The sequence below is a fragment of the Psittacula echo genome (genome assembly GCF_963264785.1).
Source record: "Psittacula echo genome assembly, chromosome: 1".
NCBI classification, from domain to species: domain Eukaryota; kingdom Metazoa; phylum Chordata; class Aves; order Psittaciformes; family Psittacidae; genus Psittacula; species Psittacula echo.
This window is the reverse complement of record NC_137735.1, coordinates 83,456,212-83,482,770: the sequence shown is the minus strand read 5'-3', so window position 1 is coordinate 83,482,770 and position 26,559 is coordinate 83,456,212. Positions and strand designations below refer to the sequence as shown.

The 26,559-nt window shown below is 42.1% G+C and overlaps 1 protein-coding gene across 1 annotated transcript; it reads left to right on the top strand.

Moving 5' to 3' along the window:
- Positions 1 to 4,528: 4,528 nt before the first annotated feature.
- TEAD4 (TEA domain transcription factor 4) lies at positions 4,529 to 23,403 on the top strand (the record flags this gene model as incomplete). Its single annotated transcript, XM_080628719.1, has 8 exons — positions 4,529 to 4,654; positions 6,127 to 6,170; positions 7,633 to 7,688; positions 8,457 to 8,587; positions 9,537 to 9,710; positions 19,720 to 19,860; positions 20,609 to 20,761; positions 23,290 to 23,403. The coding sequence occupies exons 1-8, from the start codon at positions 4,544 to 4,546 to the stop codon at positions 23,401 to 23,403; spliced, it is 924 nt and encodes a 307-aa protein (XP_080484845.1). The 5' UTR covers positions 4,529 to 4,543.
- Between the last annotated feature and the right edge of the window lie 3,156 nt (positions 23,404 to 26,559).

The window sequence follows — 26,559 nt, the reverse complement described above, 5'->3', positions numbered from 1 at the left end:
TGAGCTGATTGCCCGCTATATTAAGCTGAGAACAGGGAAAACACGCACAAGGAAACAGGTAACTGTAAAGTTTTCCCTGTAAACATTAGTTTTGTGGGTCCACTAGACACGATGAGGGCTTATGAGAACAAATACCTTGCTGTTCACTTGTTATTACCTTCTGGAGTTGCTGGAAAGAGGTGGTTGTGCTGCGCTGGTTAATAAGAATGGTGGGAAGAGTCAGCTCAGGCATTTTACAGTAGGATCGTAATGCTCCTGTCTCCCAACTACATTGAAAGAGAATTTTTTTCTGCTATTAAATGGTGTGTGATTTCATTTGTTTGGTTTACTAATGAATGTTTCAGTGAATATCAGTAGTCCTCTATATGAAGAATCTTGTTCAGCCCAAACAGATAGACAGCTGTGGTGATTGTGAAAATACCCAGGGCACAGGATGTGAAAGGAATCTTTTTAATTTGGGAATGATAGTCCAGGCTATGCTGGACAAAGCACAGAGCAGCCTAGGCCTGCTTTGGGCAGGGAGTTGGTGAATGACATCCAGAAGTTCCTTCCAACCTGAATTATTTTGTCATGCGTTTTGGTCCACGTTAGATATGGGGAAGTTCTGAAAGTCATTATGTAGTGGCAAGGGATATAGAACAAGGTTTTCCCTTCTCTCAAGAAGAGGCTAAGATGGGGAACAAAGAGATCAGACCTGTCAGTCCCCCGATTTAAGGATGGGCTCTTCAGTTTAGACGAGGTCTCTGACTTGATAAAGCCACTGAATTGGAAAATGTCTTAAATGGGACTTTTGCTGATCCCCCACCTCATTTAATGACACTTAAGTTATATTTAGAAAAGCATCTCATTCCTATCTCCAGCTCCCTCTCCCCCCAGTCCTAAATAGCTCCCTATTGCAAAGGGTGCCTAAAGTATGTTTACTTCTGCAAGCAGCTACCAAGTACTCCTCTGAAATGAAGATGGATTTTGTCTTTTCAATGCAGGTATCTAGTCACATCCAGGTCCTGGCAAGGCGGAAAGCTAGAGAGATCCAAGCCAAGCTCAAGGTATGATGGGTATCCTTTAACACACCACACAAGCCCCCTGAGTCAGCTGTTCTTCCCTCATCCAGTCGCTGTTTGAATAGCTTTAAGAAAGGATGAGATTAACTGCTGAGTTGTAGTAAAGCTGCTGTCATCCAAGTCTGAAAGACCCTTAGACTTGGGAGTATGCTAAGAGTGTTTACCTGAGAAGAAGGGGTTTGTTGTTACAAATACTGACCAGTAATCAGTCCCTGGTTTTGTGGCAGCCCTGGGAAAAGGTAGCCTTACAGTTACTACAGTGCTAGTTCCACCTCTACTAGTGGCAGTGATGTGGAGTTGTCTGTGAGAAAGTGTTCCTAGTTGGCATAAACATTGAGAGGAAACAATAAAGCCATTTGGCTTTTTCTCAGGTAAAATGGTGCCAGCTGAATAGACTTTGCACCTTGATTAATTCAGACCTGATTTGAAGAGACTTGAGCTAATGAGATGGAAAATTTGGTTGACTACTAGCTTGAGCAAATCTGTGTTTTTTCTATAGGAAGAGCTCTGAGATCACAGTAATGAACTGATGCCTCTTGACATTTATTTACACTGATTTGAAGCAGAGAGATGGTTTATGTTCTTAGACTGAATTGCAAGAAATATCAAGAAGGTTGAGTTTATGGATGATAATTGCACAAGAGGGTGTCCCCTGTTAGAATATGAGCCATTCAGAAAGGGCTTGCTGAGCAGGATTTGAGGCCTGGTCCTTGTTATGTATTACTGAAACAGCCAGAGAAGGAAGGTGCATGCTGACCTTCCCGATTTGCTATGGTAATAAATGATCTAGAAAGAAGTGTGTTTGCTTCATGCTTCAGGTGATGGTGAGGATCTTGACAGCCCAGTCCATCCCTAACTGTTGAGTGGATAGCTGTTAGTATGTGCTTCCTCTTTGCTGGCTGGGCAACTCCTTACTGGGCAGTAAGAGAAGTGGACTGTCTGTGAGTGAACTGTTAGCACTCAGTATTGACCAGTGCTGAAGTTCATGCATCTCTATTGCAACTAGTGATTACCTCTAAGTCATGACTGCACCCTCCACATCCCATCCCCAGCTCCATTTTAGAAAATGGTGTTGTGTCTGTCATTAGCCTGTTGTGTTTCCAGTTGCTCTGATAAAGAGAAGGAGCCACAAATTACAACTATCTAATTGTGCTTCTAGGTAGGGCTGCCTAAGCCTGAAACCTGTGGTGCTGTTAAGTGGTCAGTTCAGGTGGAGGCTCACTTGAGAGGCGAGTTAGAGCAAGTAGGAAACAACAACTGCCTGCGGTGTTAAAAGATTTACTGCTACTTATATCTGTAACTTTGATTCCATTCCTTGCATGTTACAGCTCTGGGATTTGGCATGATTGAAAAGCCAGTCAGTCGAGCCTGTTTCCACTTAGCACACAGGAGCTGGCTGTTTTTGTTCTCAGGGAATGAAGGTGTCTCAGGGAGCTCTATGGAGCCATTGGTTGTTCTCCGTTTACATCACCCCAGGCCATGCTGTGAGCTCTGCCCAGCTGCCTGCAGTGAACCATTCCCCAGTACCAGACTGTTCCTTTCTGCCTGCAGAGGCAAGTCTATAGCACTGATTCAACTCATTTACTTCTTTGCTTTTGCTAGTCATTTTCATAGAGCAAGTAAATGAAATCACAAAAGCTGCTGCCTTTCTCCCAGGTTCCTGCTGATAGCAGCGTGTTCTACTACCACTGTTCATTTTCCATAGCAAGTATATGTTTTCATATTTATATCCTAGAGATCAGAGCAGCTACATGCTGACTTTTCAGAGCAGTTATCATAATACGACTATTTTCAGACAAATTGGCATATCTTCTCTAACAGATATATTTCCCTATAACATATAGAGGTGGGAAAGTAGGATAAAGCTTTGAGAAAAGTCTGTTCCCAGAAGTCAGTAGTTTTCTATGTCCTGGGTGGCTAACAGATAACGTGTACTAAGGAAAAAGAGGGAAATAGTGGTGATACTATTATCCTTATTATTATTCTGCATTTTGAGAAAAATAAAATACAAAATTGCAAATGCTTGCTTAAAGTTTTTTGTCTACTTTAATACTTGCACAGGTAAATGCTTCTTTCCCATAAACTCAGGTAGACAAACATGATTTTTCCAGCGAGAAAGTAAGGGGAGAAAAAAAATCTTTTTCTGCAATGGCAACTGCAAGAAAATGGCAATGTCAAGAAAAAAAAAACAAACCCAACAAAACCCAAAAGAATCCTTACCTTAAAAAATGTTGTGGGTAATCCTTATATCATTCTCTAAAACATCATATAAACTGGATTCTGAAAAAACTTTCTCATATCTTTGGAGGATCTTGGGCGCTTTCTCAACAGTCAAAATGTTTCCCTTCCATTCACTTAAATGGTACCAACAGGAGTCAGGGAGTCTTTGGAAAAGATTTGTAAGTTTCCCCTACTGATCATTCCACTTAAAGATTGTGATTTATTCTGGAGCTTTTGTTATGCCTCCTCCAAATGTTTCTGTGCTAGACACATCAGAACCACTGGGCTCTGAACTTTAGAAAACCTTGCAGAAAGTGGAGGGGTTAGAAAGAATGGAGACCCGAGGGTGAGAACTTACTGCATTTCAATGAATGCAACTAGGAGGTGAGAATCCCTGAAGACAGCCAGAGGTTATCTCTTTCAGCGGTTTCTTCAAGTCATGAATTCATCTGTGGCATCACCATTGTAATTATAATGTGACAGATAAACCTGGAGTGCTTGAAGGATGAAGATTATTTGTAGAGGATGCAGGAGGAAAGGAAGAATTTGGGGAAGCACTTCTGTTCGTATATTTATTCCTTGGAAGAAGAAATTAAGAATGCTATTTGTTTTAAACATATATCATACCACTTAGTTGCTGTGCCATCATTACCTGTAAAAATGTGTGGAGTTCCACAGCACTGTTAAACAAGATGGAATGTCCTTGCATATGTACCCTGGGAGCATCTTAAGATTTTTTGTTTCTCCAGGGATGGGAATAAAATGGTCAACTCTACCCGAGTCTAATGTAGTCCGAAACAGCAGGTAGCCTGTTTGCAGTGATGGTGACAAACTTCTTTTGTGAATTTGTTTTTAGAGGATTTTTTTGTTAAGCAAGAGTCTTTCCTTTTGAATATTCTTACCATTTATTAAAAACAAAAGTCAATTAGGGTTGTACTTTCCTTAACAAAACATTTCCGCTCTGCAGCTGAAAGCCTTCAGACAGAAAGGATAAATGCTTAGCAGTCTCTAACCAGTGATCCCAGCATTTCAGAAAGGGTGGTTAATCACATCGGAAGCTATAGTAGTGGGTGAAAGACTTGTTCTTAGGATAGTTATTGGTAAGCCTGCTGCCCAAGTGCTTGTTCCCTGCAAAGAAGCTGATGAGAATCCTGGTTGTGCAGCATTAGACTGGGCAATTTGTTTATCATTATAATAATTCTGGGTTTCTTCTGTTCTCTTTTTACTCTTGCCCATAGGATCAGGCAGCTAAAGATAAAGCCATGCAGAGTATGGCTACAATGTCATCTGCCCAGATTATCTCTGCAACTGCCTTCCATAGTAAAATGGCCTTGCCTGGTCTCCCACGACCTGCCTACCCTGCTGTTTCTGGGGTGAGTGAATCAGTGTCTCAGCAGAGTTGGGCTGAAGACGCTTGAGTAGTTGAAAGGATGTTGGCATCTGCTCATGAAAATCCTGAGAGTATTAGAAAGAATAGGCCACAAAGCACATGGCAAAAATTTGTCATGTGGCTTCAATATTTTGAGTCTGATTCTTTGCTCCCACTGAATATAGTTTCATTATATACACAAGTGAGAGAACAATCGGATCCTTTGGGTTTTTAGCTGCCTGAAATATCTTTAGATATCTGTATCACTTTCTTAGTCCAGGATCTTGTTGGATTAAATTGAGCCATCATGACCCTTCCTCAAGTTTATCCTTTCCAAGCTCCTCCCAAGTGCTTAGGTCACAAATTGATGACCTTTACATAAAATCCTTAATAGATGAGGCCTGTCAGCATCCCTTAACCTATGAGCTGGGCCTAATGAGCTTTTGCTGAGCATTGATTTCTGCTGAAATACTCGTGTGGAGCCCTGCTGGGGAAACTAGTCCCTCTAAGAGGGTGAGCATCATTAAAGCTTTGAAGACAGAGGCACAAAGTGCATACATAGTGTTTAACATTAAAACCACTATTAGTTCAGTTGCTTGTATGTCAATGATAGTAGTGTGTAGAAAGAAAACTATGACCAATCAGCACCTCCACAAGGAAGAAACTGAGAACATTGAAAGCAGATATAAAATTCAGTCACATTTTTAAAACTCCATGAGCTTGCAGTTTCTTTCCTGAGAAGGAAGCAAGCCTTGCTTTTAATTTCTGTCCTGTCTTGGTATAGAGTTAATTTTCTTCCGAGTAGCTGGTGCAGTGCTGTGTTTCAGCTTTAGTGTGAGATCAGTGCTGATAACACAGTTTTTAGTTGTTGCTGTGCAATGCTTACCCTGATCAAAGATTTCAGTCTTATGCTCTGCAAGTGAGGAGGGGCACAAGAAGCCAGGAGGAAGCAGAGACAGAACACCTGACTCAAACTAGCCAAAGGGGGGGTATTCCATACCACAGCATGTAATGCCCAGTATAGAAACTGGGGGGAGTTAACCAGAAGGGACTGATTGCTGCTCAGGGACTGGTTGAGTATCAGTCAGTCAGTGAGCCATTGTGTGGTGCAGCACTATTGTTTGTTTGGGGTTTTTTTTCTTTTCTTTTCTTTTTTCTTATTTTTTTTTTTTCCCCTGCTGTGATTTGTTTTTTGTTTGTGTGTGTTTGGTTTTTGTTTGTTTGTTTTCACTCTCTCTTTTCATTATTTCCCTTTTCATTATTAGTATTATATTGTACTTTAATACTTTAGTAGTTTAATTAAACTTTTCTTACTTCAACGCAAGATTTTTTTACCTTTTTTCTGATTCTCCTCCCCATCCCACTGAGGGGGAAGGGGAGTGAGTGAGTGGCTGTGTAGTACTTAGTTACCAGCTGGAGTTAAACCACAACATTTCCTAAGAGTGGTGACTTTTGCCTGTATGTTTTCTCTTGCAGTTTTGGCAAGGAGCTTTGCCAAGCCAAGCTGGATCTTCCCAAGAGTGAGTATTCCTTCATATGAACATCCAAAGCAGATGCTTCTGCTGCTTCCTCTATGCTTCCTGAGGAACACCAGTTAGCTCTTACAAGATTTATAAAATGCTAAGACAAGATTCCTTGACTGGATCTGAGACTTGAGGCCCATAGGCATAGAATAGTTAGGGTTGGAAAGGACCTTAAGATCATCTAATTCCAACTCCTCTGCCATGTGCAGGGATGCCTCTGAGAGACATAAGAGAATCTCAAATAGATAAAACCTTGTGTCTTCATATGGTACTTTCAACACAAATTGCACCTCTTTAATATGTCCCATGACTCAAGCAGCCATAAATGTCAACATAAGAAATCTTGTGCGATCCCAAAGTGCTCTTCCCTTGCATTCACTAATGTGTCCTATGCCATCAAAGCAATAACCCCCTCAGTTTGTAGTGATTGTAAGCCTCCTAGGTTGGCTCACTAGTTTTGTTTCACACCTGGACAATATAGCTAATGGCTCTCCTTTGGCAGCCCTGGAAGGGGCCTTTGCACGGGCTCTGCTTCTCTGACTGCATTACTGACACCAAAGAGATGACCCTTTGGTGGGCTGATCCTTCACCAGTGGTGGCCCTGGGTGTAGTTGTGTCAGAGTAGTATTCAGGTCTGCCATTGTTCTTCTGTGCTTTGTATGGAGACACACTTTTTATCACAGAACCTAAGAGGAGCAATTAAAGCCAACTTAAGGACAAGCAGCTGGAAGGGTTTATGTTCTTCACCCAAGCTATGTGTTCCTGCTGTCTTGTGGTGTTATTGCTAGTGCTTGTGGAGCAGATCAGGCAACAGATACTATTAAAATATCTTGTGAGGAAAAATGGCTAGTAAAAGAATGTAAACCATCCTAGAAGAAATAAAAATAGATTTTATGCTTTTAGCTTGAAAGTGAACGAGGAAGCATAATGTGAGAGGTTCTTTAAGAAGTCTGAAGTATCTCCCATCTCTGATGTCAGATGATGTCTCCAGATCCTGATTTTTCTTACAGTGTTGTTAAAATGGAGCTGAGCTGTCTTGAAAGCTGGGTTCACTTACGGGTGTTGAACATCTCTGAATCTGGGCATGAAAGTCTGAGAGGCACCCAGCCCTGAGGTATATCCACTTGCAGAAATTTAAATCTATTTGTGGTTGAAAAGAAAGGATAAATCAGTTTTCACCCGTGTATTCACAGGCTGACAGGATCTCTGAATAACAAGGCTGTAGGAAGAGCCCACTGAACACATGCAGGGAAATCTTACTCAGTCCAGTCCTCGTCTCTTACTGATTTTGACTCTTTCTCCATGACCATTTCTTGCCCACAAGGAAAGATAATTTCCTAAAGATGCTTATGCCACTTTTTCTCTCAGGAGAAGTACTTGATATGATCTATGTAAACAGTTAGCCAAGAACTACTTGTTTTCTCTTTTGTTAACCATCTCGCTTTGTGTACTTCTGTAGTGTGAAACCTTTTTCTCAACAACCATATGCTGTACAGCCTCCATTACCATTACCAGGTAGGTAAGGAAATGTAGTTCCTTGTTTTGAAATTAAATTCCAAGTTCAAGAATAGCCAACACTTAAAGTTTAGAAATTAATTAAAAAATATTTTAACCTATTGAAATATTTCAGTGAGGCCAAAATGAATCTATATTATCTCCCCTTATTTATTACCTGTTCTTATGCTTTTACTGAGAGAGCTCAAGCTTTGTAATTTTGCTTTATTAAGAAAACAAAACTTTTTTTCCTGGTTTAGGCTGGTTGTTTTGGGATTTCTTCTGGCTCAGCAGAAAATGAAAGTTTACATATCTCTACAGTTCTTCCACCATTGTGCATGTACTAGAACACTGTTTTCCATGATTGCCTTTCTAATTTCTCATTAAGTGGAACAACAAATGTCTTTCCCTTCTCAGTTTCCCCGTTTTGAGAGGTTAATGGTTATGTTAATGGTGATGCTTCATTCTGATACTAAAGCAGTTTATTTCACTGCTTATTTAGGGCTCAGTCTAGATCCTCTTAAAGTTGCTGAATGGGCTTTCTCTGGTATCAAAACCGGGTAGGTTGTCTTTTACATTGCCAGCCCTGACAGTGCTGTCTTAGCAGAGTGTCATTGAGAAGCCATTTAGAGCACAGGTAGAGTGAAGCCCTTGTGAATGGTATTTTTGCATGATGAATGAAGGCATAAGAAAATGTAATGAGTCAGTTTTGACAACAGGTGCTCTACTGGAAAGATATTGCCAACCTTTCTCTTTCTAAATTTTGTTATATAAATCCTGTGTGCTTAGGGTTTGAGTCTCCTACTGGCCTCTCGCCTTCCTCGTCATCACCAGCTTGGCAAGGACGAAGGGTTGCTAGCTCCAAACTTTGGATGTTAGAATTCTCTGCATTCTTGGAACAACAACAAGACCAAGACACAGTAAGATACACACCTGACTTCCACCCCTCCATTAATTTTTGGTCTTCAGGTAGCTCCTGTTCATTGTGGATATGTTATACCATTATATATGTATGGAAATACTTGCTTCATTGCTCTACTGGAACAGAAAGCAATCTTTGGGAAAAACAAGATATCCTTCTCTTAGAGAATAGAATTGCCTATAGCGATACAGCCAGTTCTGTGCCATGTGCTTCTGGCCTACCTTTCCAGGATCATGGATGTTTACATACCTTAAGGCACTGAGGTTGTGCCACACAGTGGTACAGCCCCTGCCCGTCTATTCTAGCTGCGCTGTTCAGCCTAGGAGGATAGACTCAGAATCACATGATGGTAAGATCACATGAAGCCGTGTATTTCTCTGTTGTGCTGGGAAGTTAAATTTGGGGGCAGCTGGGATGAATTTGCATTAATGTGTTTCCATGCTGTCATCTATAAAACGGTAGTAAGATGCAGTATCACTGAACATTGTGATACTGCATCTTGAGATGTACACTTGTGATACGCCAGTTACATTTCCTCTGTCTGAGATAGGAGAGTTCAGAAGAGATGGTAGTATTTGCCCTGTACCTTGCTGTGGGATTTCAGGCAGCTCTTTGTAGGACAGGAGCATTGAGACTGGGTAACCTGCGACAGGTAACGTTCTGTGTCTCAAGTTGTTTCAGACTATATAGCAGCAGCATGAGGCAATGATTTAGGAGTGAATATAAGAGCAAAAATATTTCAGAAGAAGCAGTAAGTGTGAATGTATTGATAGGAAAGAAAAACCAGCATGAGCTGCTATTAGCAGCAATACTTCTGCTAATACTTATGCTCTTTTAGAAAATGCTCTCAGATCTTCAGTAACTTCTAGGAGTCTTCTGTGAAGAACCATGAATGTTCAGTAGGTACTGAGCAATTTCCTAATTTCATGTTTTTCCTCTTCTTGCAGTATAACAAACACCTGTTTGTGCACATTGGGCAGTCAAGTGCCACCTACAATGACCCCTACCTCGAGGCAGTGGATATTCGGCAGATCTATGACAAGTTCCCTGAGAAAAAAGGGGGCCTGAAGGAGCTCTTTGAAAAGGGGCCAGCTAATGCCTTCTTCCTTGTCAAATTCTGGGTAAGGGAAGGACTCTTTGTAGAGTAACAATTTGCTATGAAGTTCCCACTTGAAAAGTGGTGGCCTTGCTAGCTGTTAGAAGACTGCCACCTCCCAGAATTTTCCCTGTGCAGGGAAGTTATTACAGTCACAACTGTAGTAAGTTGCCTGCACAGCTGCCCACAACTGTAAGTGAGGTCTTTCCCTGACTCCACAAGGCACCCATTCTGGCCTGGGGCAAGATGTATCTTTCACATTGTGTTCACTTCTCTGTGTTGAGTAACTTCTCAGTCAGAGACAACATTTTTCCATCTCTTCTCTTATCTCAGTAGCTGCATTTTGTGTTATCCAAGCATTTATATAGGCATATTTACTGCAGGCACAAGGACAGACAAAAGATGAGACATATGATGAAATTGGATTATAGTGATAATATATTACTGAAATGACTTTTGGTAAATTGGCAGAAAGCAGCCTGGCAAAAGCCTACTCACTCAATTTAGATTTTTGTGAGTTAGCTGAAATTTGCAAAAAACTGTGCTATTGTGCTTCAGGGTACAAAGAAAGTAGTTCTGGCGATCAATATTATCATAGGTACTACAAGATTAAAAATAATAACCGCTTGGGGTTGAATGCTAGATGGCTGGGGGAGCGTGTAATGGGATTTGGAGCCTGTCACCTTGAGTTTGCCTCTTATAATTCAACTCCAGGTAAGGAGTGAGATGATGAGAAATGAGCTCTCATATCTCATACTCTTCACGCAAACTGGCACTAGAAAGCCTCTTCACTGGTGTTTCCAGGATAGGGAAGAGTTAACTTAAGCGCCTTGAGATGCAGCTTCCCAGCTGTCCCAAACCTTAGCCTTTCCAGAACTGAGTTAGAGAATGTTGGCTGGGAGTCTCCTTTTCAAATGTCTGGTGCTTTGAGTATTAGTTGCTGGTGATTCTTGGAGACACGTAATTTTACTAGCCACAGACTGTGCTACTGAGCTGGCCCCTCATGGGTTTAGCCTGTTTTAGAGTACAACAAAGTCTTGCTTGGGAAGGTGAAAAAAAAAAAAAAAGACCAGGCCTGTTCCAAGTGGAAGAGAAATACTTCAGAGAGACAGCAAGCATCTTGTTGAGAAGGGTATCCTTTGACAAAATCTGGGTAGTGATTGCTGTACTAATAATTGTTTGGAAAGCAAAACAGAAGGCTGATGTGACAAAAAGAGTAAGAGGGGATAGCTTCTAAGAATGGTCCTTGGAGAAGTATGAGTTGCAAGAGCTGCTTCCTGCCATGGATGAGGGATCCCAGGAAACTCCTCATGTCAGGTAAAGAGCCACCGGCTCTTGTGTTGGTATCATTCTGTAGTATTTCAGAAGTTTTTGGAACCAAAAAGAAGGGCTTAGAGGGAGAGGTTAGGTGGAAAGAATAAAACACTTTTGATTTCTTGACTTAAGGAGAGGGAAATCATAATGAAATTGTGATCTAATGCAACTGTGATTTTATTTATAAAAACCGTTAGTGTTCTTTTGTGCTTGTGGGTTTGGGTTTGGGGATTGTGTGTGTTTGTTTTTTAATATCGGAAGGGTAAATGTGGCCTATGCATAATGTTAGACCAATGTAAGTTAAGCTTCTGAAGGATTTACATGGTGGGATGTCGTGAAGTTGGACTCTTTCTGGCACACATGAGGTGACTGCTGTTCAGAGGGTATCAACTCACTGAAATTTGGCTTGTATAAAGAGATGTGACATAGGATTTGAAACACTTTTATTCTAACATATATATGATGTTCTGTGGCTCTGCACCTGTATACTTAGAATGAAAGTGATATTTCTGGGTTTGGTTTAATAATATTTTTACCCCTTTTTTTTTTTTTTCTTTGATACCCTTGCATTTTTGAATGCCATCTGAAGTTAACATCAGGTTTTATTGGTGGAAACACTACAGGCTGTCACTTAGAATTAAGCTAAGCATACTTAGTGAAGTCATTGATTGAATGGAAGCTTCTAAGGCTTTTAAGAAGTCAATTGTCTGGTCTTGTATTTGTTTCTCAGTGTAGACAGCAGTAGGGGATAAAAACACCAGTCCTGATGCCATATTCTAGACGAGAAAGGATTGGGGCACTTCTATGACTTATGCTGAGTTTCACATGAGTACTTAGATTAATCTTGTGACAAGATTTCAGCTAGGATCTCTAAGGCAATATAACCAAAGCAGTTAAAAAAACACCAAAAAAACAACCACTTCTGCTCCATAAAATTTGGACATTTTAAAGGAAAAACTGTAATTTTTTTGCAAAACTTTGTATTCAACATGCCTGAAATATTATGGTAATGCAGTCTCACATTTAAACAAAGCATGTGAGCTATGCCTGTCATGCAATGTGCTACATGCATCATGGGACTTCTGGAGTATGGTGTATTGCAATAGATGTGTGTAGTGCAACCCCTCCACCACAGATAAGGCAATGTGATTTAAAAAAACCCAGAAACCCCACAGTTTTAGCACAGGAAAACTAGATTTCAGCTGAGATTTTTATGCCCATCTGCATTTTCATACCTCTGTTAACAGTATATGCAAGATTGCTTTTTCATTTTGCTGCCTGACTGATCTGGACAGCTATACAAATGCACTGTTGGAAGTCTGAAGAGGTGTTGGTGTCTAAAGAGCTATACAAATGCACTGTTGAATTTATAGCATGATTTTTAGGATAAAAGTAGCATCCAAAAAGAAATTAACAGTAACCCTTAAATTTGGTAAGTAGAGTTAAATACCTGAAGGGGTGTTTTGGGACTTGAAGATATGATTGAGTTTTCAAAGGTTCTAAATTGAAGTGGTGCTTGCAGGTGACAAAGACTTAAAAAAATCAAGTAATTGAATAAACTGGATTTGTTTATTTGTAGTTTTAGGCTTGAAGAACCTGAGGCAGGAGCCTGCCATTACTGCACTAAGCACTGAATGTACCAGATGATCTCTTGTGCACCAGACACCTAATGCTAAACGACAGGATTGGGTTTTCCTGACATCACTGATAGCACTTAGGATCTAGTGTGACTGAGAAAGAGGTGTTCCTGTTTGTTCAATGGTGCTTTATATTATCTATACAATAGCTAAGAGGTTGCGTATGACATCTGTGTGACATTTCTATGTGCTCCAAGTGCATTCTAGCACACAACAATGAATATGAGATGTTAGCCTCCCAACACATGGGCAGTATCAGCTCTGCTCTTTTCCAGTGTAATATTATCTCTACCACCTGTTACTTGGCTCTCCCCATGAACTACTCCTATATGCATCGTTATTAATAGTGTGGGGAAGTGGTGTTTTCAGGGCTTTGCACATTAGTAGAATGGTGCACTTGCATCTTAAAGCTTTCAGAAGTCGTGAGACTCTAGGTAGAAGACAGAAGGAAAATGACAAACCAGGAATTCGGGACAGGTAGTACTTCATCTGCAGAGGGGTGGATCAGGGGAATTTGCAGGACCTTTCCTGCAAATGATGAATGTATGTGCTAATTTCTTCTCCTTGGCGATAGGCAAACTGAACCAGTTAACTCACTGTTTTCTTTGAGTAAATGAATTATACTTTTGTGGAAGGGGACTGCTGTCCTATGCTTGGGTTCTTCTGTCCCAAGCAAATTCAGTCAAAACAGCAGCAGTGCAAATTCGTTTTGGCATCCTGCCTTCAATCCTGACCTGGCAGAAACTGCTTGGAGAGCAAGGAGATTTAATTTGATCTCCATGTCCATTCTTTCCTTGGCACTCCTTCTGGGCAGCTAGCAACAGAGATGTTATACTTCTGCACATTTTTACTGAGAATGGATCTGACAGCCCATTAATTTCACCTGCAGACACCAGCATAACCTCCTACCACTTGCTACCTTATGGAAGCAAACTCTGTCAATGGCATTTCTTTCACCAAATTTATTGCCCACAGTGTTAAACAATATAGAGATTGCCATCAGCAAAAAGCAGATTGAAAGACTGAATTGCTGTGGGAATTTGTCTGCTGAGTGTCAAAATAGCACAATCCGGGGCGGGGGGGCAGGAGCTAGCTAAGTTGCGGCTACCCATACTGTTGGCAAGGTTTTCTGCTATCTTTGACTAGCTTAGAAACTCTCCCTTTCCCTCTTTCTGGAAGGCTGAAGCTGCAGAGCCACAAGTTTTTGACTGTTTTGAAATAATTGTTCAGCATATGCTTTCCAATTAACCATGTAGGACCTGTGTGCAAGATACCAGCAAGCTATGGTTTCTTATGGCACTTAATGCCATTTGGACTTGTGACCAATCACTGCTTTTCAAAGCCTCAGATAAGCTGAAGACTGAATCTTGAAGGTCACATTTCCCTCTGTGAAGAGTTTCAGAGAAATTTTGATTCACAGCCTCATCCTAGTAGGAATGAGGCCTTTCTTGGTCAGCAGTTGTGAAACTCATTCCCACCAAAGATCAGACAAACTGTGGCTTAATATATGGTTAGGACAGTGCACAATGACAACTTTTCTGTGTTTCCTTGTTGGGGTTGAGAAGTTGAGTGATAACACTCGAGCTGGGCAGAGCTGTTCTCAGCAAAGCTGTTAAGAGATTCAGATAACCAATATGATTTTAAAAAAACCCAAAGAGTAGTACTAGCTCATTGAGGGTTACTTGCCCTTCCCTGAACAAATCCCTTCTCTTCTGTCTAGAAATCTTGCTTGTAAGTATTTAAAAGTTCTGCTTACTTCCTTGGAAAGGAGGAATTCTCAGCTGTTTCCCCAAAAACAAGCAGATCAGCTCTCCAAGATGTGCTAGATCACAGATACCTGAGTGATTGTAGTTTCAGCATGTCTGGAAGTCATCAGGCAAGGTATAGACAAATATGTAATCTGTGCTGAGCTTGCACAGTAAGTTAAATGCATCCCAGGCATATCAGATTGCTCTTACGCTAGAGTGTGCTCAGGTTTTCACATCTAGAACTTCTTGAGCAGAAAGCAAGACCCTGATTGTCAGATAAAGTAGTATCGTCCAGTTGGCGGCTCATAACTCAGATTTAGCTTGTAATATGCCTCATCTGTTTGATCTTACACCTTTCCCTTGAAGAGATGGAGAACAGCTGGTTTTGAATGCTGCACACCACCCAACCAGCTGAATGCTGCTGCTGCCCCTGCTGCAGTCTCATCCTGCTGCTAGGATTGGCTAGTAGGAGCCTGGGGAGTGAAGTGACTCAGTACATTGACTATGGACTTTCCTAAATCCTGACTATGTCTCCTTTGGCAGTCTAGGCTGGGGTAAGGAACATATTGAAGAGTTATCTCACTTGTTATTGAACATATCAGTGTATTTGCCAGTGATGAGCCTAGGCACCTAGGTTCTAGTCTCCAAGTCAGAATCACATTCAGTTATGTATTCAACAGGTTCATGCATTCCCAGACTATAAAGTGAAGATTAGCCTTCCTACTTGATGAAGTGCTGGGAAGATGAATTTCCTTTAAGTCATAGTCACTATTATTCTCTTGCATCTTTGAGGGATGGAATGTAGTGGACAGAGTAAAGCAGACCTCTCTGCTCACCTCAGGTGCTCACCCCAGGATTGAGTGTGCTTTGACACAAGGTTTTCTTTAAAGAAAAAAACTGTGAAAGTGAAGAAAGGAAGAGTCCTTTCCCCAAAGCAGCAATGTGGTTTCTAGTCTTGATGGCCTAGGTATTGTGAGGAGTGCCTAAGAATCTAGACAAGGAGGCAGCACCATTTTTAGATGTTAAGTTAAAAGCAGTAACTCTCTTAACCATTACAGACCCCGTGATGTGCAGTATGATTTTGTCCTGCTGCAATTCTGGGAAGTTTAACTGCTTCCATTAGCAATTTACCTCAGTGTCCAGTTGGCATTTACAAGGTAATTTGGCTATGGCAGATAACAGTGTTCTTCCTAAATTTTCTGCTTTGTCTCCGATCAAGATAATAATCTTCATAGCAGGGAAATCTAACAGATTAGATAACTGGTGCTTTGGTTTTTAGGAAACTGTAATCTTAACTCTAGTAGTGACACCCTGAACATGTTTTTCTGGTTCTGCAGTGCAAACTTCTGCTATGTGTATGTAGCAGTGGTCTGACCAAGCTCCTGTAGCCTTGACCCTTTGTTCTTTTTACTCAGTTACACAAGTTCTTTGTAAAAGTGGAATTGGGTCCATACATTGTGTTTATCATCCCCAAGGGAAATAGCTGAACAATATTATGAAGGACTCCTAGTTATTTCCTCTTTGGAGATGGGAAAGAATTAATCTTTATTCAGACAGCTGGAGTATGGGTCAAATAAACAATACAGTTTATTGCATTGACATGTAAATGAGAATTACAGTAACTCAGTAAAAACCTAAACCAGAATAGAGTAGCATTGATACTCTCTAATACTTGTACATTTGTGGTACAAACAAAATAGCTGCATTAACTATAGTGGGGAAAATTTGACTGCAAAGGACTTCAGCATGATGTGAATGCTCCATCCCTGATAGCGTTCAAGGCCAGGCTGGACAGGGCCGTGGGCTACACAATCTAGTGTGAAGCGTCCCTGCCCATGACAGGGGGTTGAAACTGGATGATCTTAAGGTCCTTTCCAACCCAAAATATTCTATGATTCTAGGACCAAAATAATTCACTTGGCAACCTGAATTGCTCTTAAGTCTGTAATGCCTGTGCTTTATTGCTATTATTACCTGTGCTACCAAGTTAAAGCTAGCCTGGATTTGACCACATATGGTACTCCAGTGAAGACAAACTGCATTAGAGTCATTTAGGTGGTCATGAAAATGTAAAAGCTTCCAGTCTTCCTGCTGCTATTGTTTCCAAGTCTTGTGCAAAAGTTAGCACTACCTCAGTGGTGCAAATGTGAGTGATGTAAAATGATTTTTAAAGAAGCTTTAAATCCAAATAGTTTTACTGATATATTTTAACACCCTAATCCACCCAAATCTCGTTTTAGCTCAGTGAGGAGACAGAAAACTATGGGGGCAAAAAGGGAGAAATTGTTTAGAGAAGTCAGGAACCAATTCAGCTAGATAAATTGTTTTGTGAAGCTACCCTCTGAGGAGAAGCAAACATGAGACTAGACTGCTTTATCTCCTGATAAATCAGAGGATGCTCTTAAATATATAATATGCAGGAGATGGCAAATTTAGGAAAACAAAGGGACAAGTACACAGCTGGTGTAAACTGGTATGAATGTATTACACATGTAGAGCCAAGCATATATACAAGGGCTGAAGATCTGCCACTACTTCAGAGGGAAGGATTATACTTGAACGGGGGAGTCACACAGAAGAAAACAAGCCATTCTGACAAATAGACTTTCTTTCATTCATAATCTCTGATGAAGATGATCCAACTTTTAAGGATTTTTTTTTAGAAATTACACAAAACAACACAGTCATTTTGAAGAGTGATTCATGACGATGTGTTTAAATACTGTGCTGTTATGCTCTCCTTTGAGAGCAGTGTGAGCAGAGTGAAAGCTGTATGTCCATCCCGGATGCTGCTAGTGTTGATGCATTCTGTCATCTTGCCCAGATTTCATCTTCGTCCTACTAGGATTATCTGAATGCTGTAACTGCTAGTCTAGGAGATACCCCAGGAGATACATTGCCCGTTGTACTTCATGAAAAACCTATCCGAAATCTGCCTTTCACTTGCTTCTGAGTTTGTACTTAAAAAAATATAGTCATTGGATTTTATTGGTATTTATCTATGGTATCATTTATCTAACGCAGGTGGTAGTTTTTCTGTATGTGGAAATATGTGTGCACAATAACACAATGGCAGGAATGTCCCAGTGTTGTGCCAAGTGGAAAAAGAACTGATTTTTCTGAAATAAATGGGGACATGGTTTGTTTCCTTTGCTACCTCCTTCACACACCTGAATTTTTGGCAAGTTAGCAGCCATGGGAACTGGATTGAATGGAAATACTGCAGATTATTACATGGCTGCTTCTCCTGCTAGCACTTTTGGCATCACTGTTGTCTGATGTGAGCTGCTGGTGAGTGTTGTGGTAGGGAGATGGCCCAGCCTAGCTGTCTAGGGGCAAAACTTTTAATTTGAAAGGAATTACAGCAAAGCATGGCTTCTAGTAGTTACTGCTGTAGTTACTCAAACCCAGCATTCTCTAGAAGTAGTCCTGCTTTCTGCTTTCCCTGTTGTAACCTATCCTTTCAACACACGTTCTTTGTCTGAACACACCCAAGTGCTTCGGAATCAGATCAGGGAACTGATGTTGAGGACTAGCTGAGCAATTCCTCAGGGAGTCTTGTTACACAGCTAGGGAAACATTTGTGTCAGTACAGGAGAGGAATGGGGAGGCACAAACTGCTCTGGGACAGTAAGACTGCTCCTCTTGGTGGCAGGACCAGCCTGGTGTTACCAAACTATAACTTTGAGGTGCAAGCCAACCTGAGTACATGTTGCTATCAAAATAGGTAGTCTTTGTACCCTCAACTTTTGTATGTGTTCTCGCCTCTTCCAGCCTCTGCAGCTTAGTGGAGATTCAAGCGAGCTTTCCTTTTCTGACTGAAAAATAACTCACCAAACTCCCCCCCCAAAAAAAATTCTTCTGGCTGGTATCAGCTCTCTCATCTGGCTAGAGTCAGTCGTACGATTGCTAACAGTGGCACAAGGCAGCAGTAAGCTTGTGCGGCTACAGATGGGCAGAAGGCTGGACTGGCAACTTTCTAGATTGACTTAAGCGTCTTGTGAAGTTGCTACTTATGAGAAATTGGCTAACTGTTTATCTCGTGGCAAAGAAGCAAGTTATTTTGCGTGGCAAAGAAAAGAGAGATTCATTATTGAGGTGGTCCAGTTCCAAGTGTTGCATTTCTTGTCCTAAGTGTTGCTCTAGATCTTGAATAAAAAACCTTCACTGACACTGGCTAAGAAAACCATGCTGCAATAGCACCTAATATAGTCCTATTCACACTGTATCCGCAGTAACAGGAATACACTTTCTTCAGTTTCCCGTTTCCCTGAGTTAAGCAGGAAGAATAAAATAGTCTGAAGTAGCCTACGGGAACTGATCATTTTCCGCTTTTCTGCGAATGTAAGGTAGCGCTTGGGCTTGTGGAGAACAGAGAAGCTGTAACGTTTTAGTTCTGAAAGCAAGGAAGCCGAGCTGGGCATTCCTACACGCCAGTTAAGGAGCTTAAGGGAACTCCTCTTCAAATAAGTGTGTTTTGAGTGACCCCTGGTGGAAACTTCACACAACCAGGATTTTTAGGAGTTAGGTCCCATCATGAGGCTTCAATTGGCCAGCCATAGGCACCCGCATGTGAAAACTGGGACTGCTAATGGAGATGGGTTTGTATTCAGGTGGAACTAGGCTGGATCCATCAGCAACCGACATTCCTTACATTGCATCCTGTTTACTTATATTCTTCATATCATAGCTCCTGAGTCTAAACTGTGTGCGTGTGCTCACACATTTCTCTTTTCTGTTCTGGCTCTTTCCCCTTACCTACATATCCAGGGTGGAGAAGCTTTACTTGAGTTACTGTACCCTTATTTTTCCTCCTTAGTGAAGCAGCCCAACCTAGCCGTTGGTTGCATTGCTCTATCTCTACAGTGCCTTTCTGTCTGCTCTCCACATGCTTTGTGAGTACCTCCATATACTGGTAAATATACTGGTAATTATCTCGATACACTGGTAACCAGTTATGGTTAATACCACCTAAGGAAAAGGACTGTCATATGCTTTTAATTGTTAAGAGGATATTCCACCAGATTCCCACAAGGTGTATGCAAACCCCCACCAACATTTTTCTGAAGCGGGAACTGGATTTTAGTGCATACTCTTCAGATTCCCCTGCTTGCTTGATGCATGTTGGTCTGCTTAAGGAGCTTTGGACACTCCAATACTTCACAATCTGGCTATGCAAGGTAATGGCGAAAAAACCCACAACCATCTATTGATAACCATCTATTTTTCTTGATGGTTGTTGGATTTGTTTGTTTTATTTTGTGTGGGTTTTTTGTTTTGATTGTTTTTTTTTTTTATTTTGTTTTTTTTGTTTTCTTTTGTTTTGTTTTGGCAGGCTGATTTGAACACCAATATTGAAGATGAATCCAGATCTTTCTATGGCGTTTCCAGCCAATATGAGAGCCGAGAAAACATGGTCATTACCTGTTCCACCAAAGTGTGTTCCTTTGGAAAGCAGGTGGTGGAGAAAGTGGAGGTAGGGAGCAGACGCCTGGGTGCAAGGTTCTCTCTGGCTGTTGTTTTGTCACTTCAAGTATTTGCATCCTGTGTATATCTCAAGGCAAAATATTTCCAATTCTTGTTGTCAGGAAGATCAATGCCATAGATTATTATTTCTGAGACATGCAGGCATAAGATTGCACCAGCCTGCAGCATGGCTTTTTCTCAGGACACTGGCAGTGTTTGCTATTACTTTTTTCCTAAATCTCAGTTTTGAAGATATATGAATATGTAAGCCTCAGCTATGGTGATTGTCTGGGGATTTTTTGGGAGCAAAGAAAAGCTATAGGAAACCCTGACACTTGTTCTGTAGTCCAGAAACGTGAAAACAAATCAGCAAGATCTCACTCTCATCAGTGTTTTTAAACAGGTCATTTATACACTATCATCATTAATTAATAGACTAATAATTTACAGACTATAGTCTTAAGGTTTTATGAAGCTTATCCTAGTGCTTGTACACTTGCAGCACTGTGTAACAGTGGAGCTGCATAATTATGCCTGTATCTGGCACTGAAAGAAATTCTTTCTGATGCCATATTCAGCTGCTAAGAGAGCTGCTCTGACCTGCTTCCTGCTGCTCTCTTTCTTGAGGGGCCTTTAGGTGCAGGAGGAGCAGCTATATGCAGAACACCAGGTATTCTTGTGTTAGCGGTCAGTATAATTAATGCTATTTAATGTGACATCATTAGCCCCATGTGCCCCTTTCATGTTTTGCATTGCAGACAGAGTATGCACGCTATGAAAATGGATACTATTCCTATCGCATTCACCGTTCCCCTCTCTGCGAATACATGATAAACTTCATTCATAAACTCAAGCACCTTCCTGAGAAGTATATGATGAACAGTGTGCTGGAGAACTTTACTATCTTACAGGTGGGACTTTCAACTGTTTTCGTTGGAGCTTGGAAACCTGTAAGCCTCATGCAGGAGTTCACTGTTGTGAGTCAAAGCAGATTGCCTTTTACAGCTCAGCATCTAATTGAATTTAGTATCGCTCATGTGCATTGCATCTCAAGACCTTCTATGGAGCTCTAGAGGTAGTAACTCATGCAGAGAAGCAGCAGAAGAATTTGCGAGACCCAAGTTAAGATGGAGATAAAAAGAAAGATAAAGGGAGAACTCATGAGGCAGAGAGAAAGGAAAAAGATACAGAAGTCAGTGAAGGAAATGCTCATTCCATTATTGGACAAATGTTGGTCCTTTCTGTGCCCCGGTCCTTTTTGCAGGTAAAAAAATAACAAGAGCACTTTTTTAAGTGCTCTTGTTTTCCCATGGCTACATAATTTTGCCATGGGAAGAGTTCTTCACTGACCAGGTTGGAGTGGGGTGTGAGAAGGGAAAGTTGCTTCCTCAGGACTATCCTGATCCAGGAAAAAATATGGAAGCACATAAAGGGCCATGTTGCAGGAAGCTCTGTGACCCCTCCATGAAGCCTCTGAAGCCTTTACTGCAGCCTCTAGATAGGGCAGTACTAAAAGGCTATAGCAACTAGATTTGCATTAGTGTCTGTGTTATAGCAGGAGCCTTTCCAGGCTCAGATGTTGCCCAAATTTGGGAAGAGAGCAAAGACAGCTTAAAAGATGCATTTTCCTTGGGCTGAGTTCTGTGCTTGCCTCTACAACATGCATCACAGATCTTCACCCAGAGGAGGTGTGGTTGGGTAAGTAGAAGATATGCTAGTGGCTGTATGAAAGAATGGAAATCAAGCGGTCTTCATTCCATTCTCTGGAAATCCTTTGGGACTTCAGACAACTCATTTTACTGCTCTGTGATTCAGGTACTGCAGCTGTAAAACACAAGGTTAATAATATCCCTCAGTCACTCCAGCACTTGCTATAAATTCTATGAACAAAGTTGTTACACATTTATACTTCCTCTGGAGCTTTACATTTTGAGTAATTTCATGTCCTTCCTCTATCCCATGTCACAGAGAGGCATGTCTCATGCATGCTGGCACAGCCTTTAATATGGCCTTGCAGTCCTGCTCCCTGAGCAGCAGGCTGAGAATTTTCTACCCCCCAGTCTGTACTGAGTAGCTGAAAAATGGTCTTGCTTAGGTAAGGCACACTGGTAGTCCTCAGTCCCCACTACCAACTCCTGAGACAAGTCTAGTTATGTTTTTTCTGGACCCTTTCATGATCTTCGATACCCCATGTCTCACAAGCATGATCTTGCTTTGCACATTGCTCTGGATCTAGCCCTTCAAGATTTCAGAGCCCATTTTTCAGAAAAGGCTCTGGTGCTTTAACATACCTGGATGTGTATAACTCACAATGGCCTGCAGAAGAAAGGAGAAGAGTTAGTTTGGCTGCAAAGTATGCTCATGAAGTAAGAAAAGAAAAAAGAATAGACCAAACCCAGGCTGCTAAAATTAATAAGCAAGTTTGATAATGGCTGGTTTTTTTATTCCTGTTTTCACAAGAATGGTTGGACTTTGGTACAGTTCAAGCCTCCACCTGGTATGTTTTTCTTCTGCAGTTGAGTTGGTGCTACTGCTGATAAAAATATATCACCTCCGGCAGGAGAGGACTGCTTGAAGCTTTAGCTATGACACAAACTCAGATGACAAGAATGTGCAAAGTTGTGCAGTGACAGGGCAAAGCTGAGCTAGGAGCTCTGGGTGCATTATTTTGCTTGTCCCTGCCATGTAGTATAGGCAGTGCATGCTTTTGAAACTTAGACAACACTGTTCCATCATCATGCTGCCGACACTGAATCACATTTCAGAGAAGCTAAGGTTCCTGAGGGACCATAGAAGAAGAAATGGAAAAAAGGAGCTTCTGAAAGAATGCACAAATGTAGCAGCCAGCCATCCTTCTTCTGACATCTACAGCATATGGAATGGGAGGCATAATGGAGTCAAACCTATACATCTCCGGTATAATGAGTTATATTCTATAATGCTCGTAGTCTGTCCTTGTCTCACTGACAAGCAGGAGCACATGGAGGCAAAGAAAACTGTTCATGGCTGTGATATATCAACATATACCTGAGCAAGAATGGTTGTACCACAGGAGGTGGCTTCTCTATACCCAACAAACAAAGCAAAAAGAGATTTTCTGTGAAACACCTTCTGTCTGCTGAAATCTGCAACACTGGGGGTGGGGAGTAGAGGACCTAGTGGACCCACTCCCATTTATGCGGGCACTGCTTGGTCACAGCATTCTTTTCTCCACAGTGGACTCTGCTCACCTCCCTGTCTCTTCACTGCACTGTAGTCCTGATGCAAAAGTGCTCTGCTTGGGTGTGTGGGCACACAGACTGGGTGTTGTGGTGGCTGAGCTGTGTATCATTCCTGTTCTTTGCCTATTACTGACCTTTTGCTCTACATGAAATATGTTGGAATATGTAAGCAGAAAAACAGCAGTTGCCATTTCAGTTTCTTCTCCTTTTCTGTCTAGGTTGTCACAAACAGGGACACACAGGAGACCTTGCTGTGCATAGCATATGTTTTTGAGGTGTCAACTAGTGACCATGGTGCCCAGCATCACATCTACCGGCTGGTGAAGGACTAGAGACTCTCAGCCCTGAGTCATCCGTGGGATGCATGCCTAAGAAAAAAGCCTGGGCTTGAACAACCCCTGGCCTCTCATACCAAACTGAAAAATAAACTGCATATATTGTGTATTTTCAGAAAAGCACCTCTGAGCTGTTGTGTGATTGACAGAGTCAAATAAGTTCGTATCTGCAGGTTTGTGCAAATGGGAAAAAGACGTGGAGTCAAACAGGCACATAACGCTTAAGGATGTCACCACAAACAGCATTCTCTGCAATGTATTTCCCACAGAGCACATGTAGGGTGTGATCATACACATGAAAGGAGTGGTATGCACCTCAGTGTACAGGTAGGACAATGGCAGCAGCTTCCACAATTTGAGAACATATGAACAGGTTCAGGTTGAAAATGTTCATGCTACATCTGGTCTGAGGGTGTGCATATATATACATATATATATACACACACACATTCATTTGTAGGCCAATACAACGTCAAGCACAGACATGCTTGCCATACGTCTATATTGATGTCAGTTAGACGTGGGTGGGCACATGCATGTGTATAGAGGTTGCACATATAACACATATCTGCCTGTCTAGCAGTCCGCCTTAGCAGGTGTGCAGTCACAAGCTCCTTCAACCTTCCTCCTTTTAGAGGCTGGATACTATTTCCCTCTCTTCCATGCATGACAGTGAGAGACCGAGTTTTCTTTTGCCTTCTAAATGAAGTTACACTTAGAATATTGGGTGTGTTAAATCATGACTAAAATGATTCGTGCTGCTTTTGCTTGTTCTCCCTGTACAGGTAGACTGCTCAGGGAGCTAGACTCTGCTCTTTTCTTGTGCACCAGCAAAATAATTGTTTACTGAGATCACATTCTTCCACCTGTTAGTTTCAGACAGTGAGCGTGCAAGTATTGCAAAAAATACCATTTGGCCATCAAATTTCAGGAAAAGGATGAGAAAGAATAGTGAAAAAAGGTCAGTGTGCCATGTTTCCAAGGCAGTCAAACAGAGCCTCTCTGCTTTCTTTACTTGTAAACTGAGGTTACAGTATCACAGTATCACAGTAGGTTAGAGATTGGAAGGGACCTCAAAAGATCATCTAGTCCAATCCCCCTGCCAGAGCAGGAACACCTAGATGAGGTTACATAGGAATGTGTCCAGGCGGGTTTTGAATGTCTCCAGAGAAGGAGACTCCACAACCTCCCTGAGCAGCCTGTTCCAGTGTTCCGTCACCCTCACTGAGAAGAAGTTTCTTCTCAAGTTTAAGTGGAACCTCTTGTGTTCCAGTTTATACCCATTACCCCTTGTCCTATCATTGTTTGCCATTGAGAAGAGCCTGGCTCCATCCTCATGACACTCCCCCTTTATATATTTATATACACTAATAAGGTCCCCCCGCAGTCTCCTCTTCTCCAAACTATAGAGACCCAGCTCCCTCAGCCTTTCCTCATAAGGGAGATGCTCCACTCCCTTAATCATCTTAGTTGCCCTGCGCTGGACTCTCTCCAGCAGGTCCCTGTCCTTCTTGAACTGAGGGGCCCAGAACTGGACACAATATTCCAGATGCGGTCTCACCAGGGCAGAGTAGAGGGGAAGGAGGACCTCTCTCGACCTACTGACCATCCCCCTTCTAATACACCCTAGGATGCCATTGGCCTTCTTGGCCACAAGGGCACAGTGTTGGCTCATGGTCATCCTGCCATCCACTAGGACCCCCAGGTCCCTCTCCCCTACACTACTCTCTAACAGGTCGTTCCCCAACCTATATTGGAACCTGGGGTTGTTCCTGCCCAGATGCAGGACTCTACACTTTCCCTTGTTATATTTCATCAAGTTTCTCCCTGCCCAACTCTCCAGCCTGTCCAGGTCTCTCTGGATGGCAGCACAGCCTTCTGGCGTGTCAGCCACTCCTCCCAGCTTAGTGTCATCAGCAAACTTGCTGATAGTACACTCAATTCCCTCATCTAAATCATTGATGAATATATTAAATAATACTGGTCCCAGTACTGACCCTTGAGGCACTCCACTAGATACAGGCCTCCAACTGGACTCCGCCCCATAGACTACAACTCTCTGGCTTCTGTCCTTCAGCCAGTTTGCAGTCCACCTCACTACCTGATCATCCAGGCCACACTTCCTCAGTTTAGCTATGAGGATGCTGTGGGAGACTGTGTCAAATGCTTTGCTGAAGTCAAGGTAGACCACATCCACCGCTCTGCCATCATCCATCCACAATGTTATTTCCTCATAAAAGGCTATGAGGTTGGTCAAGCATGACTTCCCCTTGGTAAAGCCATGTTGACTGCCCCTCATAACCCTCTTATCCTTGACATGCCTTAAGATGGCATCAAGGATAAGGTGTTCCATCACTTTCCCAGGGATGGAGGTGAGGCTGACCGGTCTATAGTTACCTGGGTCCTCCTCCTTCTTGCCCTTTTTGAAGACTGGAGTGACATTTGCTTTCCTCCAGTCCTCAGGCACCTCTCCCGTTTCCCAAGACTTGGTAAAGATGATGGAGAGTGGTCTAGCAATGACTTCCGCCACTTCCCTCAGCACCCGCGGGTGCATCCCATCTGGACCCATGGATTTATGGATGTCCAGATTGCTCAACTGGTCCCTAACCCATTCCTCGTCGACTAAGGCAAACTGCTCCAGTGACCTGACTTCATCTGAGGTCTCAGGAGTACAGGGCTCTTCAGGACTGCCTCCGGCAGAGTAGACTGAGACAAAGAAGGCATTCAATAACTCTGCCATCTCTGTATCTTCTGTCACCAGGGCACCCATCCCATTCACCAGTGGGCCAACCTTGCCTCTGGTGTTAGTTTTATCAGCTATGTATTTGAAAAAGCTCTTTCTGCTGTCCTTGACCCCTCTTGCCAGATATAATTCTAAGGAGGCCTTAGCCATCCTAGCTGCCTTCCTACATCCTCAGGTTGTTTACTTAAGAGTCACTGAGATGCAATCTTGTTCCCCACAATGCTGCTGATGTGGGGGAAGATCTAGTCATGTATGTTACTCTGAGGGAAAGAGGTGGGTTGCATGGTGGCAGGCACTGAACAGGCAATTTATTGGGTGGCCAGACACAGTCCTATGGCACAGATTTGGCTATATGGTGTTACATCTCTTTCCATAATGCATCATACCACCTTAGGAAACATCTCTCATTT